Source organism: Aulostomus chinensis, chromosome 17, assembly GCF_037954235.1.
Source record: "Aulostomus chinensis isolate RoL2024-O1b breed Wild chromosome 17, RoL_Achi_v1.0, whole genome shotgun sequence".
NCBI lineage: Eukaryota > Metazoa > Chordata > Actinopteri > Syngnathiformes > Aulostomidae > Aulostomus > Aulostomus chinensis.
The window spans coordinates 9,958,279-9,979,801 of record NC_141336.1 but is presented as its reverse complement, the minus strand read 5'-3'; the positions used below and the strand labels follow the sequence as shown (position 1 = coordinate 9,979,801).

The 21,523-nt window shown below is 38.4% G+C and overlaps 3 protein-coding genes across 4 annotated transcripts; 1 reads left to right on the top strand and 2 right to left on the bottom strand.

The window, feature by feature from the left end:
* Positions 1 to 236: 236 nt before the first annotated feature.
* rtf1 (RTF1 homolog, Paf1/RNA polymerase II complex component) lies at positions 237 to 10,503 on the bottom strand. The gene is made up of 18 exons (XM_086182017.1): positions 10,326 to 10,503; positions 8,739 to 8,849; positions 8,476 to 8,626; positions 8,050 to 8,251; positions 6,878 to 6,995; positions 6,569 to 6,680; positions 6,339 to 6,477; positions 6,075 to 6,252; positions 5,398 to 5,480; positions 5,187 to 5,274; positions 4,988 to 5,095; positions 4,819 to 4,896; positions 4,551 to 4,672; positions 3,770 to 3,827; positions 3,088 to 3,165; positions 2,882 to 2,983; positions 1,366 to 1,480; positions 237 to 1,257 (listed from the first exon to the last, which is right to left on the bottom strand). The coding sequence occupies exons 1-18, from the start codon at positions 10,407 to 10,409 to the stop codon at positions 1,151 to 1,153; spliced, it is 2,034 nt and encodes a 677-aa protein (XP_086038143.1). The 5' UTR covers positions 10,410 to 10,503; the 3' UTR covers positions 237 to 1,150.
* On the top strand, positions 10,492 to 17,123 carry ndufaf1 (NADH:ubiquinone oxidoreductase complex assembly factor 1). 2 transcript variants are annotated; one of them, XM_086182020.1, is made up of 5 exons: positions 10,492 to 11,028; positions 12,420 to 12,950; positions 15,672 to 15,857; positions 15,953 to 16,027; positions 16,906 to 17,123. In XM_086182020.1, exons 2-5 carry the CDS (start codon positions 12,432 to 12,434, stop codon positions 17,044 to 17,046), a joined length of 921 nt encoding a protein of 306 aa, XP_086038146.1. In that variant the 5' UTR covers positions 10,492 to 11,028; positions 12,420 to 12,431; the 3' UTR covers positions 17,047 to 17,123. The 2 variants fall into 2 exon arrangements, with proteins under 2 accessions (XP_086038146.1, XP_086038145.1); XM_086182019.1 differs by lacking the exon at positions 10,492 to 11,028 and adding an exon at positions 11,892 to 12,123.
* A 103-nt stretch (positions 17,124 to 17,226) lies between these two features.
* Positions 17,227 to 21,461, bottom strand: nusap1 (nucleolar and spindle associated protein 1). The gene is made up of 11 exons (XM_086182018.1): positions 21,257 to 21,461; positions 21,041 to 21,100; positions 20,780 to 20,965; positions 20,450 to 20,603; positions 20,126 to 20,212; positions 19,918 to 20,030; positions 19,526 to 19,704; positions 19,209 to 19,363; positions 18,593 to 18,703; positions 17,758 to 17,863; positions 17,227 to 17,678 (listed from the first exon to the last, which is right to left on the bottom strand). The coding sequence occupies exons 1-11, from the start codon at positions 21,329 to 21,331 to the stop codon at positions 17,591 to 17,593; spliced, it is 1,314 nt and encodes a 437-aa protein (XP_086038144.1). The 5' UTR covers positions 21,332 to 21,461; the 3' UTR covers positions 17,227 to 17,590.
* Between the last annotated feature and the right edge of the window lie 62 nt (positions 21,462 to 21,523).

Sequence of the window (21,523 nt, the reverse complement as noted above, 5' to 3'; positions counted from 1 at the left end):
CTTGTTTACTTTTTGTCAACATCAATGGAGAAGCTTCACGTATCCAGTGATTATAATATATTGAATATCTGCTGCTTAATAAGAATACATTTCTATAGGTATGATTATTTCTTACGGTATTAACCCATGTAAAATGAAATTTTAATATAACTGAATTTTTCTTTTGAAAAAAATTGCAGCATTTAAGACTCACTTTTAATATAAAACACCCACAAATTTTTTTTATAAAACAGTGCCTCTTTATTTTTTCCTGCGCTCACTCCAAAATGCATATTTACATGGCATGCCACATCAATACGGGAACTGACTATTAACAATCGCTTACAAATAGAACCTGCTCTGGGAGAAAAGGACAAGGGACTTATCCCCTAAACAACCAAACAAGATACTAGAAATGAAGCAACACTTTAACCATTCATAAAACATGAGTCCTCTTGAATCTGATTGTTTCAAAGACTTAAAAAGTGATAAATGTCCAGTCATTACGTACCAAACATTTTATTCCAAGTATTCTTTTTTTTTTTTTTTTTTTTTTAAACAATTGACAAATGGAGGGCCAGCGTCCCAAGTCAGAAATGCAGATGATACACTGTGAAAAACCATGAGGCTGTTATATTCAGATGATCACACATTTAGGGAGGAGGAAGAATGAAAACAGTCATTCATTGTTGATGACAGACAAGCTGGTCAACTCCATTGGGTGTTCTGTCTGGTAGTTTAGTGTCCTTGTTCAAGGTAATAATCCACAAGCCCAGAGTCAAAAAAGATGGGGTGAAAAATTCAACTGACTCCAGAAGATTCAAGAGAGACGTTAAATACATAAAAAAACACAACTCAGTATATGAGCGTGATAATGCAAAAGTAATAAAAAAAAAAAAACTGGACAGGTTTCCTCCAAAAGAAATCCTTAGAGAAAAATGTTGCTCAATCAGTATTTCCTCTATAGTCGGATAAAATGTCTCTTGTATTACACACAAACACACGCGCACACTCTCTCTCTCTCTCTCTCCCTCTCTCAAACACGCACACAAAATCTCTCACTCAAAGACACACTTGCACTCACTCAAGGACACGCTTTATCTCTCTCTCTCTCTCTCTCTCACAACCCATTTCTCATGCATTGCGGTTTCTTAATGAGGGTCTGGTCCCATCAGATCAGCCCCCTCCTCTTCTTGTAGTCCTCCAAGTTGAGGGACCTTCGGGGCGCACCGTCCTTCACTGGCAGAGCATTGGAGCTCACAGACAAAGACTTTGCTTCTGCAGAGAAAAGAGCAATATTAGTTACTCCTACTGCCATTAAATCATCTATTTTTAAATTTTGTATCCTGTTCCTCTCCCAGTCAATGAAAAGAAAAATTCTCTCACCTGCATTGGGAACCTGTAGGTCAATCTTAACGTCAAAATCATGAACTTTAAACAAGTCCTCTGAGAGGTCAGTGGTTGGCTTGGGAACGTCCTTGTCCTTTGGGTCTGCAGGGCCCTGTTTAAAAAAAACAAAACAAAACAAAAAACAGAACAAATTTGAATGACTAAGGATAAGACCAATCACTCAAGTCCAGTTGGGGTTCTCATTATCTTTACTTGCAAAGATAATTCAAATAAAAATATTATTTTCCTTCGCAAAGGCAGAATGTTATGTTCTTCACATTCACATATAGACATAGGAGCATCCCTTTCATTCAAGCCCTCACCAAATGAGTTCTCACAATGCTCATCGCCTCAGGTAAATCCCTATACGTGGAGTTTATATCTATGGCAACATTCCCTCAATGCCATGAGGATTCATACTGAGCATGCTTTATGGGTTAGCCCTCTAACTTGAAAGTGGATAAATATTTTGTAGGGTGGCTCTTCGAGACTTTCAAAAACTTTCAAATAAAAATGGAACAAATCCTGAAAGTGAAATGAGTCATTTTGCAGCAGTTGCGTGATGCTCGACAGCCAATTTATCCGCAATTTAACAGTTGAAACTTTTAAGATGGAGTGAGCGTGTGTTGTTTTTAGTAACCCTGCAGAAGAACAAACGTGTGACAAATGTTCCACACCAAAGCTTTAACATCAAAAAAGCAAAAACAAAACAAAAAATACTGAGGCCTTAAAGGGATCGTTCACCCAAAACTAAAAAAAAAAAGCCATCTACTCACCACCATGCTGATGGACGTTTGGGGAAATGTTTTATGTCCACAAAACACTGCTGGAGTTTCACAGGAAAAGATGTTGCAGTAACATCTTGGCTCATTGTAGACTGGAATTCTCAGTCATGAAGCCACATTTTTTATGAGGCTAAAAAAATGGCATTAGTAATGTTTTTCAAAACAACTTGGGAAATTGATTCTTCGGGATACTTGGATGAATTCAGACCAGCAGAGTGGAATTTTATGGTTTTATTCATATTTTTGTAAATTTACAGTTGATCTCTGTTCACTTCAATTATTTGGGAGAACAGAAACACCTTTTAATATGAAACTACAAAAATGTTTTGGGGTCTGAAAAAAATTCACCCAACATGCTATCAGCATGAGGGTGAGTAGATAATGACTGATTTTTTTTTTTCATTTTTGGGTGAAATATTCCTTTAAAGCTGTCATTTTTCCACCCAGACAGCCAGCAGCCTACATTTTTGTATGGTAAAGAATTTAGCAGAAAGATCAACAGCCTACTATTGGATGGCTGAAAAACAGAACTAATTCAATATGCATTAGAGGTGGAATAGCAGGGCAGTGACAGTGAAGCAAACATGCCGTTTCCTTTCCCCTTAATGGGAATTGATTCTTAACAGGATTACAGCATTTTTCTCATCTCGTAAATGTGAAAAAATGAAGTGAACACCTCACAGACAGGACTGGGCTTGTGAGTATCAGGTTTTACTTCCTCTACTTACCAGCTTGTTCTTCTCTGCACTGGCAGGATCTGCCCCTGACCCAGAGCCATACTTCTGGTTCAAGTGGGCAAGAATAGCTGCATGGACTGACGGGTCTCTGGCCTACGAATGATGAGCAGGTTGAAGTCATTGTAAATACATTGAGCTGTGTTTATCTGTGCTGCCTATACTTAAAATACTACATTCCATATTTATAGACATCTTACATTGGACACCATGGTGGGTTTGCACTGTCGTCGAGTGAAAGGATCCATTTGTTGGTTTTTTGAATTTTGGCCTTCAGCCTGTAAGATTACACACATTTTAAAGGAGGGTACGTGAAACAGTTAAGTTACTGGGAGCCACAGTTTGATTTACAAATTTAAGTTTAGTACCTCACATTTTGACAGGTGGAAGCTTGGCAACACTACTTGATTTACTGCTGTGTTATCGCTTCTTTAATAGAACATTTACAAAAACACTCAGTAATATTATTGTGAAATACAGCAGTCTTATCACCTTCTAAACTGCTGTGACTGAACACATACACACACACACACACACACACACACACACACACACACACACACACATACACACACACACACACAGATGGTGACAAGTGCCATATATAACCAACATAAAAGAAATTGTTATGAATTAGTAGTAGCAGTTTAATACATCACGTAAATAATAGAGTAACACTTGTGAGTACCGCATCTCTATAGTGCAAACAAATATGAATTTTAGAACTGATCCACTATCGATATTCATGTTTTAGGTTTGTTACAAATATCTAATTCCCGAATGCACTAATCAATGTTTTGTCTCAATATCTTATCCCCAAAATGTCTAATCCTCGCAGTGTTATTCATCAACCAAGCAGCTAAACTAAAGACAGACACTTACCACAAGAGCTTTTTCAGACTCAACAATGTTCCAGCTTCTGTTCCTCTGATTGATATAACTGGGTAGTTAAAAAGAGAAGTTCAGTCATATTTACAAAACTGAAAAACAAGGATATAATATTTTGGAGTAATATCAGACTTGCTCTTATATATTCCTACTTCATGTTTAAGGCACAAAAAAGCAGATCTGGGTCTCATTTTTGTAAGAAACTCATTGCCTTCTGTTTCCAAGTTGTGCCACTGAATGATGGCAATAACTGTTGTATCATATAACATAATGTCACAGTGCCTTTTGGCAAAGGTCAAGGAGTCATCTAATTTAAACCATTTTGTACAATTTTGTCTTAATAAGAATATGAATTTAGGTTTAGTCAAAAAGGTGTTTTGTGACATCACAGTGACGTTTGAAAAGTTGTAAGAGTCCAAGTAGAAGTTTCTGCCAGATGTAATGAAGTTCCTCCGGACATTCCTGAGATATTGTGTTCACAAGAAATGGACATGCGTAACTTTGCATCTTGATCATCAAAACTATTTAGTGTCAGATTGGAAGAAATTCCCTCCAGCTGCCCCTGAGGTACAGTGTTCATGTGTTCAATAGGAATGGATAGATGGACAAGCCAGAAAACATAATGCCTCTGGTCACAGAGTTGTTGGCACAGAGACAAAAAAATCCAAAACAAAAAAAAACCACACCTTTGCAACATGACTATAAAGTCTGCTACTAGGAATGTTATATTTTATAAAAATGTGCAATTGCAGAGATTCATAAATATCTTGGCAACCTGATGGCCGAGATGTTCTTGGTCCTCTGTCTGTCAAGTGCTTCTGCCCTCTCCTCCAGCTCATTGAGCTCATCCTGGATCACTTTCACTTTGTCACCATCTCCACTTTCTTCCGCCATGGCCTCAAGTCACAATGAAAGAAGCAAACATAACATTTTGGATCCAGCAAAGACAAGTATCAAATGTTCGTGTCATGTTAGGTTGACAGTCATTTCACATTTAAATAGGTTACAAAGACAATGATCAATAAACCACATTGTTATCATACCTTATCTTTGAGTAACTGTGTTTTCTTCATGGCATAATTTGGTGGTGCTTTTCGGAACCGGTCTTTCTCTTTCACAATCTAGAAAAAAGCAGAGAGAAGAACATTTTGGCGGAAATGGATCATCTGTGATAGCACAGAAATTAATGACCAATTAGCGAATGGGACTCACATCCTCTATGTCTTTATCATTAAACTTGTAGTTCAGAGCTTCTTTAATGGACTGTTCTTTTTTGGTGATTTCATCCAGAGTTGGAACCTGCATTCCTGCGACCATCATCTGTACATGAGAGAATGCACAAAGCATGGTCTTGTTGCCATATCTCAGTCAATGCATGTAAAAAGTATTTTTGACGTTAAGGTCCACTTACCGCTTCTTTCCACTTCATAAACTCACTTTCTGTGAACTCTTGATTTGATACAAACTCAAGCCTAAAAACCCGTGTGTCACCGCCATGCCTAAGGAAGACATATTGTTTAATGTCACCTATTCGGGAACAGGGATCATAGTATGATAGATCGAGACTTATTCTTAATAACTTCAAGAACTTCCATGTACAATGTGTCTAATTGTATTAATACCTTAGTTGTAATCCTTTGTTTGTTCGTGTTGATCCAAGTTGATAAACCTTCGCTGTCTCCACCACATCCACAATTTCAGCAACCTTTCAATGACATCAAAGAAAATTTGTTTGCCATCAAGCCTCATTTATCTTTAAGGAACATGCCAACATTTTAAGATACATGCTTATTTGTCATCCTCCCCTGAGCCAGACAAGGAGTGCATTAGGGAGCTGAGACCAACTGGCTGCTACTTAGCTTAGCACAGTGAGTAAAAGTAAAAGGGCTGTGTAGCATACCTCTATCTTGGCCTGTCTCCTTTGTGTACACTGGTTTTAACAGATAAGATCCAGGATCTTTGTTTGTCCAGAAGTAATCCTCCTCATTTTCTCTTACAAAGTCAGTTGCGATAAGTAATAGCAGTTTCTCTTTAAGTTATCTATAAATATTGTTCAGGTGCAAATGTTTTGCCCAACCTGAGTTGCATTACTGCGTTAGCTGACTAGCAGTCGGCTTGTCTGTGTTGGTCTCAGCTCTCTAATGTATACACAGAAAACAGAGAAGGGTATCTATCTTCTTGTGTGGCTTCTGGCATGTTCCGTTTACAAGACTACTTGTATGGCATGTTAAAAAGTGTCACCACAATAAGGGGGCATGTATTGCTGTTATGAGAATCATGACCCTGAAAACAAACGTACCCTGTAAACTGGTTTACTGCTGCTGTTGCCAATCCCTATCCTCACAAAGCAGCCGGTCACAGTCTTAGCGAAGAAGGGCATGTGACACCAGCGTTCCAGCTTGTGTCTGGACAGACGGATTCTGTTGAGCTCATCTGGTAATGAAACAGGCTGCGACTTTGGTGGAGTTTCCTCTTTTCTGTAAGACAAACAACATCAAGGTTACATGAAACAGTGAAAATCTTGTTTCAACAGCTTAAACTACTGAAAAAAACTGATACTTACTCATCATCATCATAAGACGAAGAGCGTGAACTTCGATCACTTTTGACTGATGACTTGTCATCATCTTCTTCCTCCTCCTCTTCATCATCAGAGTAAACTTCACTTGTCTTCAGGGGCTGGCGTTTGGCCAGCAGTTCCGCTGCTCACCAAAGAAATAAAACATCACCAGGATGAGCATTCATGACAATCAAAAAAGAAATAAGAATTAAATTTTTTTTTTTTATATCAACCTGTTTTGTTTTTCTTCTTTTCACGTTCGGCTTTCAGTTCTTCCATTGCCTGGGATTTTTTGTCAAGTTTTTCATCACGTTTTGACCGTCTCTCCTTGTTGTGTGACATAACCTGGAAGAGGATGAACATTTCAGTCACAAACAGAAAAACAGAGCAATGTGATCTTTATTCAGAGAAGAGTTATCAATATGAAAAAGAAACTTCAGCAGACCAGTTATTTCACATTTCTAAAGGCTCCTTTAATTATGAGCAAAAATGTGGAAAAATGTTCACAAAATTGTTAAACATGTCCAAAAATCAGAACTTACAACTTGTGTGTCTTGAACCTGAGATAGCTTCCTCTTTTCTTGTTCTTCCTCCTGCTTCTTTTTCTTCTCCTCTTTTTCCTTCTTCTTTGCCGTCTTCAGCTTCTTCTTGATTTCAAACCTGTGAAATCAAACCAGATCTTGACTGAATAAATGATGTATTCTCATTTGATTGCACGACAGTGTTATAGTAGTGTGTAATTATTATTCGTAGGGATGCCCCGATGACATTTTTTGCCCTGTAGTCCTACTCATTTGACTTTCAGTGTTTGCCAGTACCGAGTCCAGATTTGATATTTCTACAAAGCATTTAGGAGGAAAAAAGCCTGTATCCAAGTTGTCTCTTCAGGCTTTTTAATTTCATTTAAATAACAAGTCACCAATATAAAACTCTGAGCACAACTCCAGTTTGTGCAGCATTGGTTTTAAACCAGGTACACAAACAAATAAAATATCTTTATAACTTATCAGTGGGCCAGCACAAATCTACATGTCCGTGTTAAAAAAAAGCTGGCCCGTCTGATAAAAGGACATATTTAGATGGTATTGAAGCTTGTTGTAAAGTGCTGGCCAGGCAGAAGGCAAGAGAGCCACATGTTTTTAAGGTGGTATTTGAAATTCATATTGTAGAATGCAGCACCATGTGAAATGCCCAATTTGCAGATGTTTCAAGCAGTGTTTTCACTTTCCAATCTAAATTACTTCCAAAGCGCAGATATTTTTACCACCTTGAGGCATCAGCTTCACATTAGCCCTGCATTACTTGCTGCTACTACTACTTGCCTACCTGCTGTAAATTGTGTAAGGATAAGGATGTTTATGGCACATATGTGATAGTGAACATTGATGTTTTGTAACTTAAAACTGTGCCCTTGTTGCTCTCTTTGGCTATTTCTTAGTACCCCCAATGACCTTAAAATGTGAGCATTACCATAGTTTTTTTAAACATACAAAAAAAACTTTTCCTCCAGATTCTAATCAGTTTAAAATGTGCTGATTGGCACATGGAATTTCCAATCACATTACTGAATCAGAAAAATCCCTAAATAGTCCAGTTATTCAGTTCTGTTTTAGGTTTCATCTCTGTCTTCATCTTCTTGAAATCCAAATTAGTCTGAAGCAAAGGCTCCCATTTTCATACCAATACACTCCTATATCCCATCATCACTACTGACCGTCTCTTCAGCACTTCTCTCTTCTCAATTCTGTTGAACAGCTCTTGCTCTCTCTCCTTCTCTGTCATCTGCTCCAGTCGAGCTCTGTCCTCTGCATCTCCCATCAAATCATCATCATAGCCATCCCTGAAGACATCATCCTCAGAGGAGTCAGAGTCTGAGCTGGATGATGAACTGTTGCTCTCCGAATCAGACACTTCACCTGATGAAATAAATTACAATAGCAGGATCACATCAAGGGGCAGGAGAAGATTTGCTTCTTCCAAGATGACAAGTATGACATGGCCCAAATATAATGTGAGAATTTCATGGAATTCAAATAATATTTTCTGGAATGCTTCAAATTCTTCAGAGGGAAACATCTCCAATAATTTGGTCTGGAAAATGTCAGGTTTTGTAGGCCATGTGCACCATGAAATCACCTACCCTCCTCTGGTGCAGAACTCTCAGCTGAGCTGTCGCCATCTGAGCTGCCAGAAGCTGTAGCTTTATTAACTTTTCTCTTGGTGGCATTCTTCTTCTCAGACCCCTTCCCTTGCTTCACCTTCTTTTTGCCTTTAGTGCCACCCACAGTCCACTAGATAGAGGGTTGTTTGGGTTATCATTTATAATTGATATTATCATGGTTTATTCTTTTGAGATGACAATATATCTGGTTAAGGAAACAGTATATACTTAGATTGTCATACCTCATCATCACTGTCAGAAGTCTCAGAGTCAGTCGAAGCTGCAGGCTTGCTAACAGGCTCTTCCTGTTCACCAGAATCAACCCTCTTTCTCTTCGCCAATGACAACAGCTCCTGAAAATGAGAGGATGGTTGAAAGTGAGAAAATGCATCCTGTAACTCTTGCTCTTTTCATTCTGGGTAGAGATGGCATTTTTCTCATTTCATAGTATACAGCGCTGTTTCCATCCTAAAACCTGTCCTAAGACACCCCCCCCCCCCAAAAAAAGAGATAATTTCTAATTTACTGTTCTGCCATAGTCTTTTCTAAAACTGACAAATGGCAGTTTTAACATTGGATGGATATTAGAGATGCCTGGGGTATACTGGGTTTTTTTTTAAGGAGAGCTTTAACTACTATCATGGTAAGTTACATCAGTAACAAGATCAAATGAAGATGTTGACTAATTTCAGCTTAAGCGGGCAGTTTATGGAAAAGGTTTATTTTGAAAAACAAAAGAAGAAAAATTAGTAAAGACAATGTTGAGGGACTTCAGGACTGTCAGACTGAGACATCATCGGAGCGTTGCATCTTCACTGACATTATTTAATCCCAATGTTTGGCACTTTGTGTCCATAAATGAGTGAAAATGACCGACTGACTGAGGTGCAATACCTCAATATGTCCTGGCCCCCATTGCAGATGCAGTGACAAAAACAGTGATGAAGCTGTCAGAGACTGCGAAGCTGTACACCAAGCGTGCAGTCCATCTCTACTGTGATAACAACTTAAATAAGTGGCCACAAATTCATAACTTTAATGTTAAAGTCATTACCATAAGCATTTAATCTCTCAAGAAAATGCAATAGACTTTTTCAACCTTTCATGTCACCCTTATTTGCTACCCATGTTTGACCAACACAAACTACACGTCTGAGTTGCTCTTGATATTTCTATACAGTAATCTAGTGGTGACGTGCGGAATCAAAGCCTTGTTCCAGTGCAAATCGTCAGACGTGCAGACTTGAGAGGGGAGCAGCACAGTCAACTTGCCAGCGCTTGTTTGACAACAACACCGAAATAGCATTTCAACTCCGCACACATGACGTCACACGAGATAATGTTCTCCAGTTAAATCAAGTGCGACTCTGCTACTGCTTCAGTTCACTTTTTGCACATATTTTGGATGGAAGTAGCCAAATGTTCTCTACTGCATTCAGTCTATTTACTTATTCAAACTTGCAAAAGGCCAATAGCGCGGGACTTAAGTGAGGACATACTACACAATTGCTAGCACGGAGTGCAGCCTATGAAAATGTAACCTTAACATTAGCAAGCTACTTCAAGGCTTCAAGGAGCACTGTTACGTGTTCAGACAAATAGCGTAATATCATGTCGACCCTCAACTTACATGCGACAAACACCAGTTATTGTTTGTCTTTAGGAATTATGTGATTGGCAGTTACTGTAAACATGACAGGCCCAGCTTAAAGCTTTTCCCAGCGAGGCCAAACTAAGCGCAACCAGCTAGCACACATTAGCTTCACCTCAAAGTGTTGACAACTTAATAAGTGATAGGACGTGACAAATTTTGAAAAATGCGCACGTACCTGATCTAAATTATCGTCGCTAGCACTGTCCTCTGAGTCAGAGTCAATCACGACTCGACCTTTCCGCTTCTTTACATTCACCATGATTAACTACACAGCTAACCTGCTAGCAATCGCTGTGTCGTCTTATGTTTGAGGCTAGCTGTTGTTGCTATCAAGCTAGTTGGCGCTGCAGTGAGCCACACAAAGGCATTACTGAGCATGCGCGGTCTTACTGGCATGCGATAGTTTGCGACATTTAACGTCTCTTTAATTCAGAAATAATAATATTAATGCAGGTGTTTGTTACAATTTATTTACAAGCATTGATATGACCAAAATGCGGCCACTTATCCAGATATTTCGATGATAAGCAGAAAGTGGGACCATGTGTGAATAATGAGTGCATCCGTCAGGACCGAAAGACTTGGTGCACAAGGGGTACATTCACGATTCGCCAATCCCGTAAAGCAGCGGCCCATGTGTTTCACTGGCACCTATGCGTCACTTTTAAAGCGTAAAGGTTTTTTTGTTGAACGCAGCTCAGCTACATCCGTTGGGTCTAACCTTGGATGTGTACACAAATATGAATGAGCAGCTTTTTAGTTTGTTGTAGCTCATACCTACTATACTAACTCTATAAAGATAACTTCACTGGCAAATCAGCATAAACAAGTCGGCCTGAATGCTTCGATCGAGACGAATTTGAAAGAATACGATTACAGTAAGTGGCAACAGATAATGCTAACCTGGAATCAGCTGTCAGTTCCTGAGAAACTTGTCAAGAGATTAATTTGTTATATCGCTGAAACATCATGCAGATAATTAAAAGATTAAACACAGTGCAAGATTATTTTAGAAAATACTTTATTATTATAACAATTTACTTGATGGTGGAAATGCTAAAATAACTCAATCGTTCACCCAAACTCTGCTTGTGCGAAGCTCAGACAAACAGTGCTTGACATTTTCTTGAAATGTCTTTTGTAGCGGTTAATATTTTTCAATTCAGATACATAGACAGATAAACACACTTAGAAATACAACAATTCATTGGTAGACTGAAAGGAAATTATATTATTTTATAAATGATTAACTGTTTGTCTTTTCAAGCAAAGTGTCAAACATTTACTGTTTCCAGACTAAAAAAATAAGGATATGTTGCTTTTTTGTCATTAATGAGAAAAAATAACTGTTTTGGGGTTTTTGACTGATGGATGGATAGAGAGGCAATGTGAACATTATATGTGGGCTCTGAGAAATTGGGTTTTCTTGACACTCTAGAACAGGGGTGGGTAACCATATGCCATGGAGGGCCGTGTGTATGCAGGTTTTCCTTCCATCCAAACACTTAAACAGGTGATTCCACTGATTAACACTCCTCTGTGGCTGAAGGTGTGTTAATCAGTGGAATCACCTGTTAAAGTGTTCCGTTGGAAGGAAAACCTGCATACACACGGCCCTACATGGCGCATGGTTGCCCACCCCTGCTCTAGAATAAAGCATTCATCAGTCATTATGAAAATAATCAGCAGATTATTCAATTGTGACAGTAATGGTTAGTTGCAGCCCTAGGCATGAAGTCTGTCATAAGTGATGTAGTTAAAATTTAAATTGTCACAAAACAAGGATAATAGTTTTTAAAATTCACATCTTCTTGCAAGGGCAGCAAGGCACTGCAGTGGGCAGCACTGCTGCCTCTGGGCTCAAGCTCAGGATCTTTCTGTGTGGAGTCTGCATGTTCTCCCTGTGCCTGCGTGGGTTCTGTCCGGTTACTCTGGCTTCCTCACACAAAGATAGTCCAAAGATATGCAAGAGGGTACGAGGCTGATTGATACTCTAAATTGACCGTAGCTATGACTGTTAGAGTGAATGGTTGTTTGTCTATATATGTTGGCCCTGTCATGGACTGGCGACCTGTCAAAGGTGAGCCCCGCCTCACGCTGAAAGCTCCTGGGCTAGGCTCCAGCCCCCAGCAACACTTAACAGGATAAGTGGTAGAAAATGGATAGATGGATGTCCTCTTGTAATTCTAAAAAGCTTACTCATCAAATCACATGCTTGTGTAATAACTGTATGTTCATATGTGATGTGTCCTTTAAATGAATCCTACAGATCAACACTGAGATGTCCCTTTCAAATATCTTCCGTCACCGTCAAGTGATACTGCTGAGCTCCATCCATCACCACTACCACCATCAGCTCCTCCCCTCCATCAATCCACTCGCAGTGCCCAGAAGAGCAGTGATTCAGGGTGAATACAGGCGGCCTGGCCAGCCCAAAGAAGACAAGTTCCCATGGCAGAAGATCAAATTTGACTTCTCAAAAGGTTTGGATGGAATAAAGAAACATTTCACACTTCTGAAAAATGAGTTTTTTGGACGCTGGGTTGGTCCAGAAGGGAAACCAATTCTGGAGCACATGTTGGAGCAAAATCGGGTGATCTGGGAGTTCAGAGGTGCAGAGAGCCTGAAGCAATGGACTGTTTCGTCAGATCGGGAGATAGGAGGCCAAAGTGAAGTTCACTTGAAGCTTGGCAATAATAATAATACCTGTTTTCTGTATGGGATTTTGAGCTCTATTCCGCCGAAGGATGGAGAAACACGCTACAGTGGTTACTGCGCCATGCGATCTCAACAACCACTGGTAAGTGTTCACCTGTTATTTCCTTTTAAGAGTCACACATTAACTTATTAATTGGCTTGGAAGTAAATAACATTTCAAATGTTTTTCTTATCAGCTACCAAGGCTTTCCTGTATTTTGAAATCTTTTTTTCTCTCTTCCAGCAAGTTAAACATGATTTGTGACTAGCATACATCACCACACCAATCATATTGTTTTTTCTTTAACTATAAAAACTTTAACGATAAAATACCAATCCAAAAGGACACACCTTCTCATTCAGTGTTTTTTCTTCATTTTTATTATCCCTCATTGTAGATTAATACTGAATACATCAAAACTATCACAGAATAAATATGCAATTATATAGCAAACAAAGTTTTAAACAAACCAAAATATTTTTTATATTTCAGATTTGTCAGTTTAACCACCGATTGCTCTGATGACAGCTTCGCACACTCAGCTTCATGATCTCGTCAGCTGGAATAGTGTTGATGTAACAAGTATGCCTTGAGAAGAGTTAAACTTGTGGAATTCCTTGCCTTCTTAATGTGTTTGAGATTATCAGTTGTGTTTTGCAGAAGTAGTTTTGGAAGACAGTGGATAGCCACCGTACATACTGTACTAATTGAGGGCTGCAGCTATAGATTCTTTTAGTAATTGGTTAATCTATAGATGATTTTGGCAATAATTCGAGTTACGATTACTTTTGCTTTATTTAAGAGCAATGATACTATACAAAAGAGAAAATAAGACAAGTCTCTAAATGGACAAGTATGAAATTCTAATAAAAAATACTAAGTACAGTAACTTTACTTTTACTGTTTGTACTTTACTTTTTACTGAACTTTTTACTTACTTTTTTATTACTTTTTACTACAGTACAAACAGGATCCAACACGGGATTGGTTAACCATCAAGCCCCCTTTTTTCTCCTCTTATGAGTTTGCATGTGTGTATTCAGAAACCCCAAAACACCAATAAGAGCCATTAAAGTACAACAAAAGTAATAAAAATGTTGATTTTTCAACAAAGGCGGCACGGTGGTGCAGTGGTTAGCTCTGTTGCCTCACAGCAAGAGGGTTCCGGGTTTGAGTCCCGTCTCGGGCACAGGATCTTTCTGTGTGGAGTTTGCATGTTCTCCTGTGCCTGCATGGGTTCTCTCCAGGTACTCCAGCTTCCTCCCACAGTCCATAGACATGCAATTGGGGACTAGGCTGACTGATACTTTAAATTGACCATAGGTATGAATGGTTCTTTGTCTCTATGTGTTGGCCCTGCGATGAACTGGCCCTGCGATGAACTGGTGACCTGTCCAGGGTCCACGACCCTTTACAGGAATACAATGGATGGATGGACATTTCAACAAAAAAGGGAACAATTACATGCAAGATTTTTAATTGTAATTAGGTATTTTTACATTGTAGTATTCGTGCTTTTACCTAAGTAAATGATCCAAGTACTTTTTCCTTCACAACAGGCAAGGCAAGGCAATTTTATTTGTATAGCCCGTTTTCACAAACAGTTTGTCTCAAAGGGCTTCACATGGCATCATAACAACAGGTCAGTGATCAGTGTTTCAGTGACTCTCCGTATAGAAGGTAACTCCTTTATTTGCACAACTCTCCTGAGATTTGTGTCCATTGTTTATACTAAAATAATCAAACTCGTGTGATCTTTCACAGGTCTAGGGTTCCCTTCTAGACATGACCCTCTCTGTCTTTCTGTCAAACTAATGACAGCAAACCATGAACAGCATGATGTTCCACTCTTTAGTGTTTCACACTCGAAGACTCAATTTGTGCGGACACTCAGGTATAGCTTGTGACCAATTTTGGCATTTTAATTTTTTTTAATCAGTCCGAGAGGACGACAGCATCCGTGATTGATGAGTGAGTGATCTGTCTGTCTTTCCTCTCCTCCTGGAGAATGTCAATGTCATTCACCGTCATGTTAGTTTCAACTGTTTTAATGAACTCTGTCATAAACAAGTCTCATCCAGTGGAGTCCACATACATCTGTTTGCAGTGAAAACTCAGGTATAGGGTGAATTTATACATGGAAAACAAAAACAACGCAAGTTGGGTTTTGGAGTGACTATAAAATATCCTGCAGATGAAGAAAGTCAACAAATCAGACACAGACAGGGTTACAGAAAAACATTGACCTCTGCGTGTACCACATGAATGTAGGAACTGCACTGACACAGACAGGAGAGACGCTGCAGCCGTGCAATGATAAATTATATCAAAACTTCAGCTTATCAATGCTCTGGTCTTAAATAATTCAGCCGTTTAATACCAAATGTCAGTGCCCATCCTGACGTGCAAAACAAAGTACAGCTCAGATTTAAACAAGGCTACCTCGAAGAATTTTTGTAATCAAATTACTTGAGCTACTTGACTTGAAATATAAGAATTTCAGTTTTGTTTCACACCTCTTATTTACTATATAATTTCATATCTATTCGGACATAGCTTTGATACCTTCATTGTTAATCTACAATGAAGAAAATAATAAAAATAAACCACCAAATGAGAAGATGTGTCCAAATTTTTGACTGGTACTGTACTGTCCCAACCACTGCGGAACGTAGCAAGAAATGCTGGAGTATTTGGCCACCTAAACATCCACTAAATTCTACTTCATTCAGCTGTGGGTCTGGAGCTTCTTCATTTTATTGGTCTGTTGAGGCCATTGTGATGGCTGCGCCAAACATGAACTTCAAGGTTTTTTCTCCTCAGGCTTCATTTGACAGAAAAAAACCCCAGGATTGGTCCAGCTTCAACACCCTGCATTTGCGGATACGTGGCGATGGTCGACCATGGATGATCACCATTTCAACAGAAAAATACTTCTCTCACCAGAAAGACGACTTATATAATTACTTCATGTATACCCGAGGAGGACCCTACTGGCAAGATGTCAAGGTATAATAATAAAAAAAAAAATCCCTCCAGATGTTCTAATAAGTGTGTAGAATATTTTTACTTATGTTACAATAATGAAACTATTTCATTCACAGATACCCTTTTCAAAGTTCTTCCTCACACATCGTGGAAGGATTCAAGATCATCAGCATACTCTCTGGTTGGACAAGGTACAGCATAGTAGTTTGCAATGAAATGGCGGAACAGGCCTGTATGACAAATGTAACTCTGCTTAAAAGAATGAGTCAATATTTTTGGTAAATCTGCTTATCTACCCTCCTCAGAGGATAGGATAGGATAGCCTTCTCTCCTCTGTACTACATTAAGGAGGTGAGACCGACAAAGAACAGCTAACTGCAAGTATAGTGGATGATGGCATATCCTAGTCAAAAGTAATCAAGTACTTTTCTCCAAAACATCCTTAACTGTGTTAATAGAACAGAAGTTGTGCATAAAATTTGCTATGAAATCATACACCAGTTTGGAATCAGAACTACTTTCCTATATGGTTCTAAAATTAAATCTTCTTTCCTTTTTTCCATAAATACTTTGTCCAATCTAGGCTGATTGATACTCTAAATTGACTGTAGGTATGAATGTGAGTGTGAATGGTGGGTTGTCTGTCTGTTGGCCCTGCAATGGACTGGTGACCTGTCCAGAGTGAACCCCGCCTCTCGCCCGTTGATGCTGGGATAGGCTCCAGTCCCCCCCCCCCCCCCCCCCGCGACCCTTAATGTAGGAATAATAGGAAGACGATGGATTTTGTCCAATCATGGTTACATAACTGCAGACTCATGTAGAAAAGTGCATTTGATTTTAACAAATATGCTCCGGTTTCCATCCACTATCTGTTGTGCTGTTAACTACCTGGTCCCATCTGTCTAATTAACACACAAGAAAATGCCTTAGATCTTATTGTCTGGCTCTGGGGAGGATGGCAAATATACATATCTCCCAAATGTCAGCATGTTGTTTTTTGTTTTTTTTTAAATATACTTACTGTGTATTAGTATGAAATTCCTTTAAAAGAAATTTGCTTTATCTCCAGATTAACACCATAGGATTTACCTTGGGAGATAAAACCGATGGTCCATTCCAGCTAGAGATCGATTTTATTGGCGTCTGCAAAGACAACACACACATCGAAGAGTTTGCCTACGAGATGTACAAGAGGAATCCAGATGTCTGAGATCTACTGCGCTATGGATCGACTGTTAATGACCTGATAGCTTTACTCAATTAAAAAGACAGCTGTGACAGTACTTCATAAGAATCGATGTGGGCTCTTATTTTTCATGTGAAGTCTTATTCTGCAATTTGAGAAACAATTCAGTATCAAGAATTCACACCCATATTAAAATCATTACACTTGAAAAAAGGAATAAGATTTTAATCCAACAACTGAGAATGCAAACAAGTCTTTTTCCATTAGTCTTTTCACACAACCCCCAAAATTTAAAACCAAATAAAAAGAAACTTTAAAAAAAGACAAAATTACAAGTTTTCAATCCAGCTGAACATGACAGGTTTGTAAATGCATAACTTGCAGGCTTTAAAGTATTTGATCTAAGTCATGAGTTCTAACATTGCACATTTAGCTTGAACAGAAGCACAACAGCAAGCTTGTCCACTAAATAGAGGGACTAAAGCGACTTCTGAAATGAAAGCAGACAACAAAGTATTTACACTAGAACTACAGGCTGTACACACATCTGCTAACAAGCTTGATGCATTTACATCATCACAAGGCCTCTTCTGGCACCAAGCATGCTCTCTTTCTTCTGTTTTCGGGCGTCAGTGTGTTTTGCTCTTCTGTCCTCCCTTGAAAAAGAAACAACAGTAAGCGACTAGCGCTCTCACAACTACATTTTCAGAGATACACATACGTTTTTAGACATACCTTGTCTGGACTTTGTGCTGCTTGTAATTCTTTTGATGGGAGTTTGAGGTTAGAGACTTGTTTCCAGCTGTGTTCTCTTTAGCCTCTCCAAATGGCTTCAGTTTACCTAATACAAAGGGGGGGGGGGGGGTGATTATATATATATATATATATATAGATAGATAGATATAGATAGATAGATAGATAGAGATAGATATATATATAGATAGATATATATATATAGATATATATATATCTATATATATATATCTATATAGATAGATATATATAGATAGATATATATAGATAGATATATATAGATAGATATATATAGATAGATATATATAGATAGATATATATAGATATATAGATATAGATAGATATATATTTATTTATATATATAGATAGATATATTTAGATATATATATTTATATATACATATATATTTATGTATATATATATTTATATGTGTATATTTATATATATATATATATATAAATATACACATATAAATATATATATACATAAATATATATGTATATATATTTATATATACATATATATTTATGTATATATATATTTATATGTGTATATTTATATATATATATATATATATATATAAATATACACATATAAATATATATGTATATATATTTATATGTGTATATTTATATATATGTATATGTGTATATTTATATATATGTATATATATATTTATATGTGTATATTTATATATATATATATATATATATATATATATATATATATTATGTTTACAACATTTTGTTTTCTAGTGCTAATTTTTTTCAGTCAATCTGGGAAATTGATAAGTGATTTTTTTGTTTTGTTTTTTTACCTGTGTGCGGCTTGTAGTTGAGGGGGCGGGAGAGACTTGCCTTCAGATCAAAGCTTGTTTTTTTCTGGGTTCCAGGAGTTACACTTGTGTATCCCGTGAAAATATACGGTCCTTTCAGTTCAAGAAAACACATAAAAATCATCAATATCTGTAGTAAATCTCCAAGTATTTTTGTAGGCCAACACAGAGCATGGCTTCACCATGGGTTTCCTTTACACAAAAGATGAGAGATTTTTACACTGGATTAACGAGAGAAGGGGACACCACTTATGATTTTGAAGCACAAACGCAATCGTCAGTACAAAGTTATGACATTACACTATGAATAAACTACACCACGGACACAACTTCAATATCTCAAAATTTGTGCCTCTTCAAACAGGATGACATTTACGTCCTCGTCAACCTCTCTAGTATCCTTAGCCACCTGTTAATGACTGCCTTCATAAGACGAAAATCTTCAAAATTCACATGTGGTACTTGCAGACATGTTTAGGCTGGATAACTTAATGTTAAACCATCTTCAGCATGTGTGACCTTATTTTAGGCAATTAATTAAAACCCCACGGACTTTGAGACAAGGGAAACTTACATGCCAACTTATGTAAAAATGTACCTGGAGTTTTTGTTGTAGAAGAAGTTGAAGTCTTCATATTATTACCATTGCCGGTCTGTTTTTGTGGGGTACTTGAGGCCACGCAGAGTGACATGCGTGCTGGGGTTTTCACCAAAGACTTCTTGAACTCATTGTCGTGAGTGACCTCAGAGAACCTGCTCGCAAACACAATGGATTGTTGTACAATCAACATATGGGAAGTCATTCTGAGTGTGTCACTGATTAGTCAAGAATCAAGGCAGGAAAAATAAGTAGCTGGCTACTTTCTGACTTGTCTAGTGACCAATTCTTCCTAGCAGAAGCAGAGAGTGACTCACCGAACATTGATCCTACGAGTAGAGAGGACAGATGGTCTGAACGGAGCATCTTCCTTCACGGCAGGTTTGTTCCGCTGAGCTTTACCAGCAGAGAGTAGAGTGGCTCTCCTTTTGTCCTCAGCTGCACTCTTATTCTCCAGAACAGGGCTGAACATGGATGTATGACTCCGTTTCCCGTTCTACAGAATATATATCCAGATAAGTCAGCAATTCACACACTGCAACTGCATGAGTAGAATCAGGATGCCCAACACCTGATATTCACCGCTTGAGTTTCACCATTAATTTGTTGCTGCTGTTTAGTTTTGTCAGAGAGCATCTAAAAATACAAATCAGATTTAAATTTCTGAATAAATACAGCCGACAAAGACTCTCTAGAAGTGGTTGCCTACTTTCAATTTTTTAACAGAGTTTCTGAGGGTCTCCATGTGCTTGGTCTTTCGCTGGACATACGAGTCAATGGACTCCATCTTGTTAAAGTGAGCCTCATGGAGTTTTTTGAAGTCTGTATAGGAGAAAATTTACAAAACATATTTCTGAGTTAGAGGTCCAAAATGGGGGTGATGGAGAAATAAATAAATGGGAAGAATAAAAACTTACTTGGAGTGACTGTTTTCAGGGACTGTTTCTTCTGAAGCCCTTTGAGGCGAGGGATTTTACCAGCTTTGGCCACATTTGGAGCATTCCCTGGAAAGTTGTTTATTTTTTTTAATATGTATTTAAAAAACAAAGCATATGATCTACTCCAGACAGAACAGGCTATTTCAAAGTGTCTCTAAAGATTAAGGTCATAGTTGTCCAGGCTTTAACTCCAAGTATCCACAACCAAATGCCACAGCAATCAACAATCCTAGCTTAAGAACCACTTCTAAGTGGCAGAATTAGATACTAAACACTCTTACATACTCTTGAACTGTTACTGACCTGTATCAAGTTGCACAGGTGTTCCATCCTTGATGCCTTGTTGCTGCTGTCTGGAAGTGGTCACTGGCTTCGGAGGAGACTGTTTCTCTGAGGTTTCAGCACCCCTGGGAGAGGACACTCTGTGCTTTTTAGGTGCATCTACTTCATCCTCATCCTTAAAGCAACAGCAATTTTGTTTAAACATCGTCCTTAATACAAGGAAATGACAGTAACAGACAAGCCTATGTATAATAATGACATTTGTTCTAACTAGTATAACTCCAGCTCAGAAAAATGCACATTATTAGAGCATCGTTAGTTGTAGTAGGTGAATACACAATAATGTGATACCTCATCTACACTAGGCTGTAACTTGGCATCACCCTCTGTTGCCACTTCAAAGATTCGTCTCTTTGACGCGTCTCCTTTCCCACGGCGAGTGTTCACAAACACTGTGGCCTGAGTATCTTCTACATTGCATTCGTCCGCACTTTTCCATTCTCGGACAACAGCAACGCAAGCTTCTTCCTCTTGTCCCTGGAAAACGACGGACATTGTCAACGCGGATCAGGCGAACGAGCATCATTGATAGAGTCATTTTGCATAGTTTACCTGCTCCCCATCTTTCCCTTGTTGGTAATGCTGCTTGATCGCTTTCAGCAATTTATCAGCCTATTTATAGACCACAAGTGAGAGCATTTTTAAGCAAAACATTTTTAGGTAACATAATTATATAGGCTAACTAATTACCAGTACAGGTTAGCAATCCTTAAGCTATAGCGCAATATCTCTTAGCTCTTACCAACTACATTACAAGCGTTTTATTACCTTCATATTCGCTTTGAGCCCGAGCTGCTTTGCCAGACTTCGCAGTTCTGCATATTTCATTGAGTCCAGTTCCATACTGAAACGACGATTAAATTCGCCAGAGAAGAAGTCGGTGTGAGGTTTACTACCGTTGTATTCCTCCCATTCACACGGAGCTGTGGCGGCGCCTGACGGTTAAAATTGCCGGATTCAAAACGGAGCATTGGGAGCTCCTTGATTGGCTACTGAGTGTGCGCAATACAGACGCACAGCCAATCAGAAAATAAT

Bases quoted from the DNA above. Each gene is read 5' to 3' on its own strand.
- rtf1 (XM_086182017.1), bottom strand. From the start codon at position 10,409: ATGGTGAATGTAAAGAAGCGGAAAGGTCGAGTCGTGATTGACTCTGAC. The intron at 8,252-8,475 runs GTAGGTGATTTC...TTATTTCATCAG, and splicing joins GAGTTCTGCACCAGAGGAGG to GTGAAGTGTCTGATTCGGAG. The intron at 1,258-1,365 runs GTGAGAGAATTT...TTTTCTCTGCAG, and splicing joins CCTACAGGTTCCCAATGCAG to AAGCAAAGTCTTTGTCTGTG.
- ndufaf1 (XM_086182019.1), top strand. From the start codon at position 12,043: ATGTTCTCCCTGTGCCTGCGTGGGTTCTGTCCGGTTACTCTGGCTTCC. The intron at 12,951-15,671 runs GTAAGTGTTCAC...TTTTCTCCTCAG, and splicing joins TGCGATCTCAACAACCACTG to GCTTCATTTGACAGAAAAAA. The intron at 16,028-16,905 runs GTACAGCATAGT...CTTTATCTCCAG, and splicing joins ATACTCTCTGGTTGGACAAG to ATTAACACCATAGGATTTAC.
- nusap1 (XM_086182018.1), bottom strand. From the start codon at position 21,331: ATGGAACTGGACTCAATGAAATATGCAGAACTGCGAAGTCTGGCAAAG. The intron at 21,101-21,256 runs GTAATAAAACGC...GTCTATAAATAG, and splicing joins GGCTCAAAGCGAATATGAAG to GCTGATAAATTGCTGAAAGC. The intron at 20,966-21,040 runs GTAAACTATGCA...GTCGTTTTCCAG, and splicing joins AAGGGAAAGATGGGGAGCAG to GGACAAGAGGAAGAAGCTTG.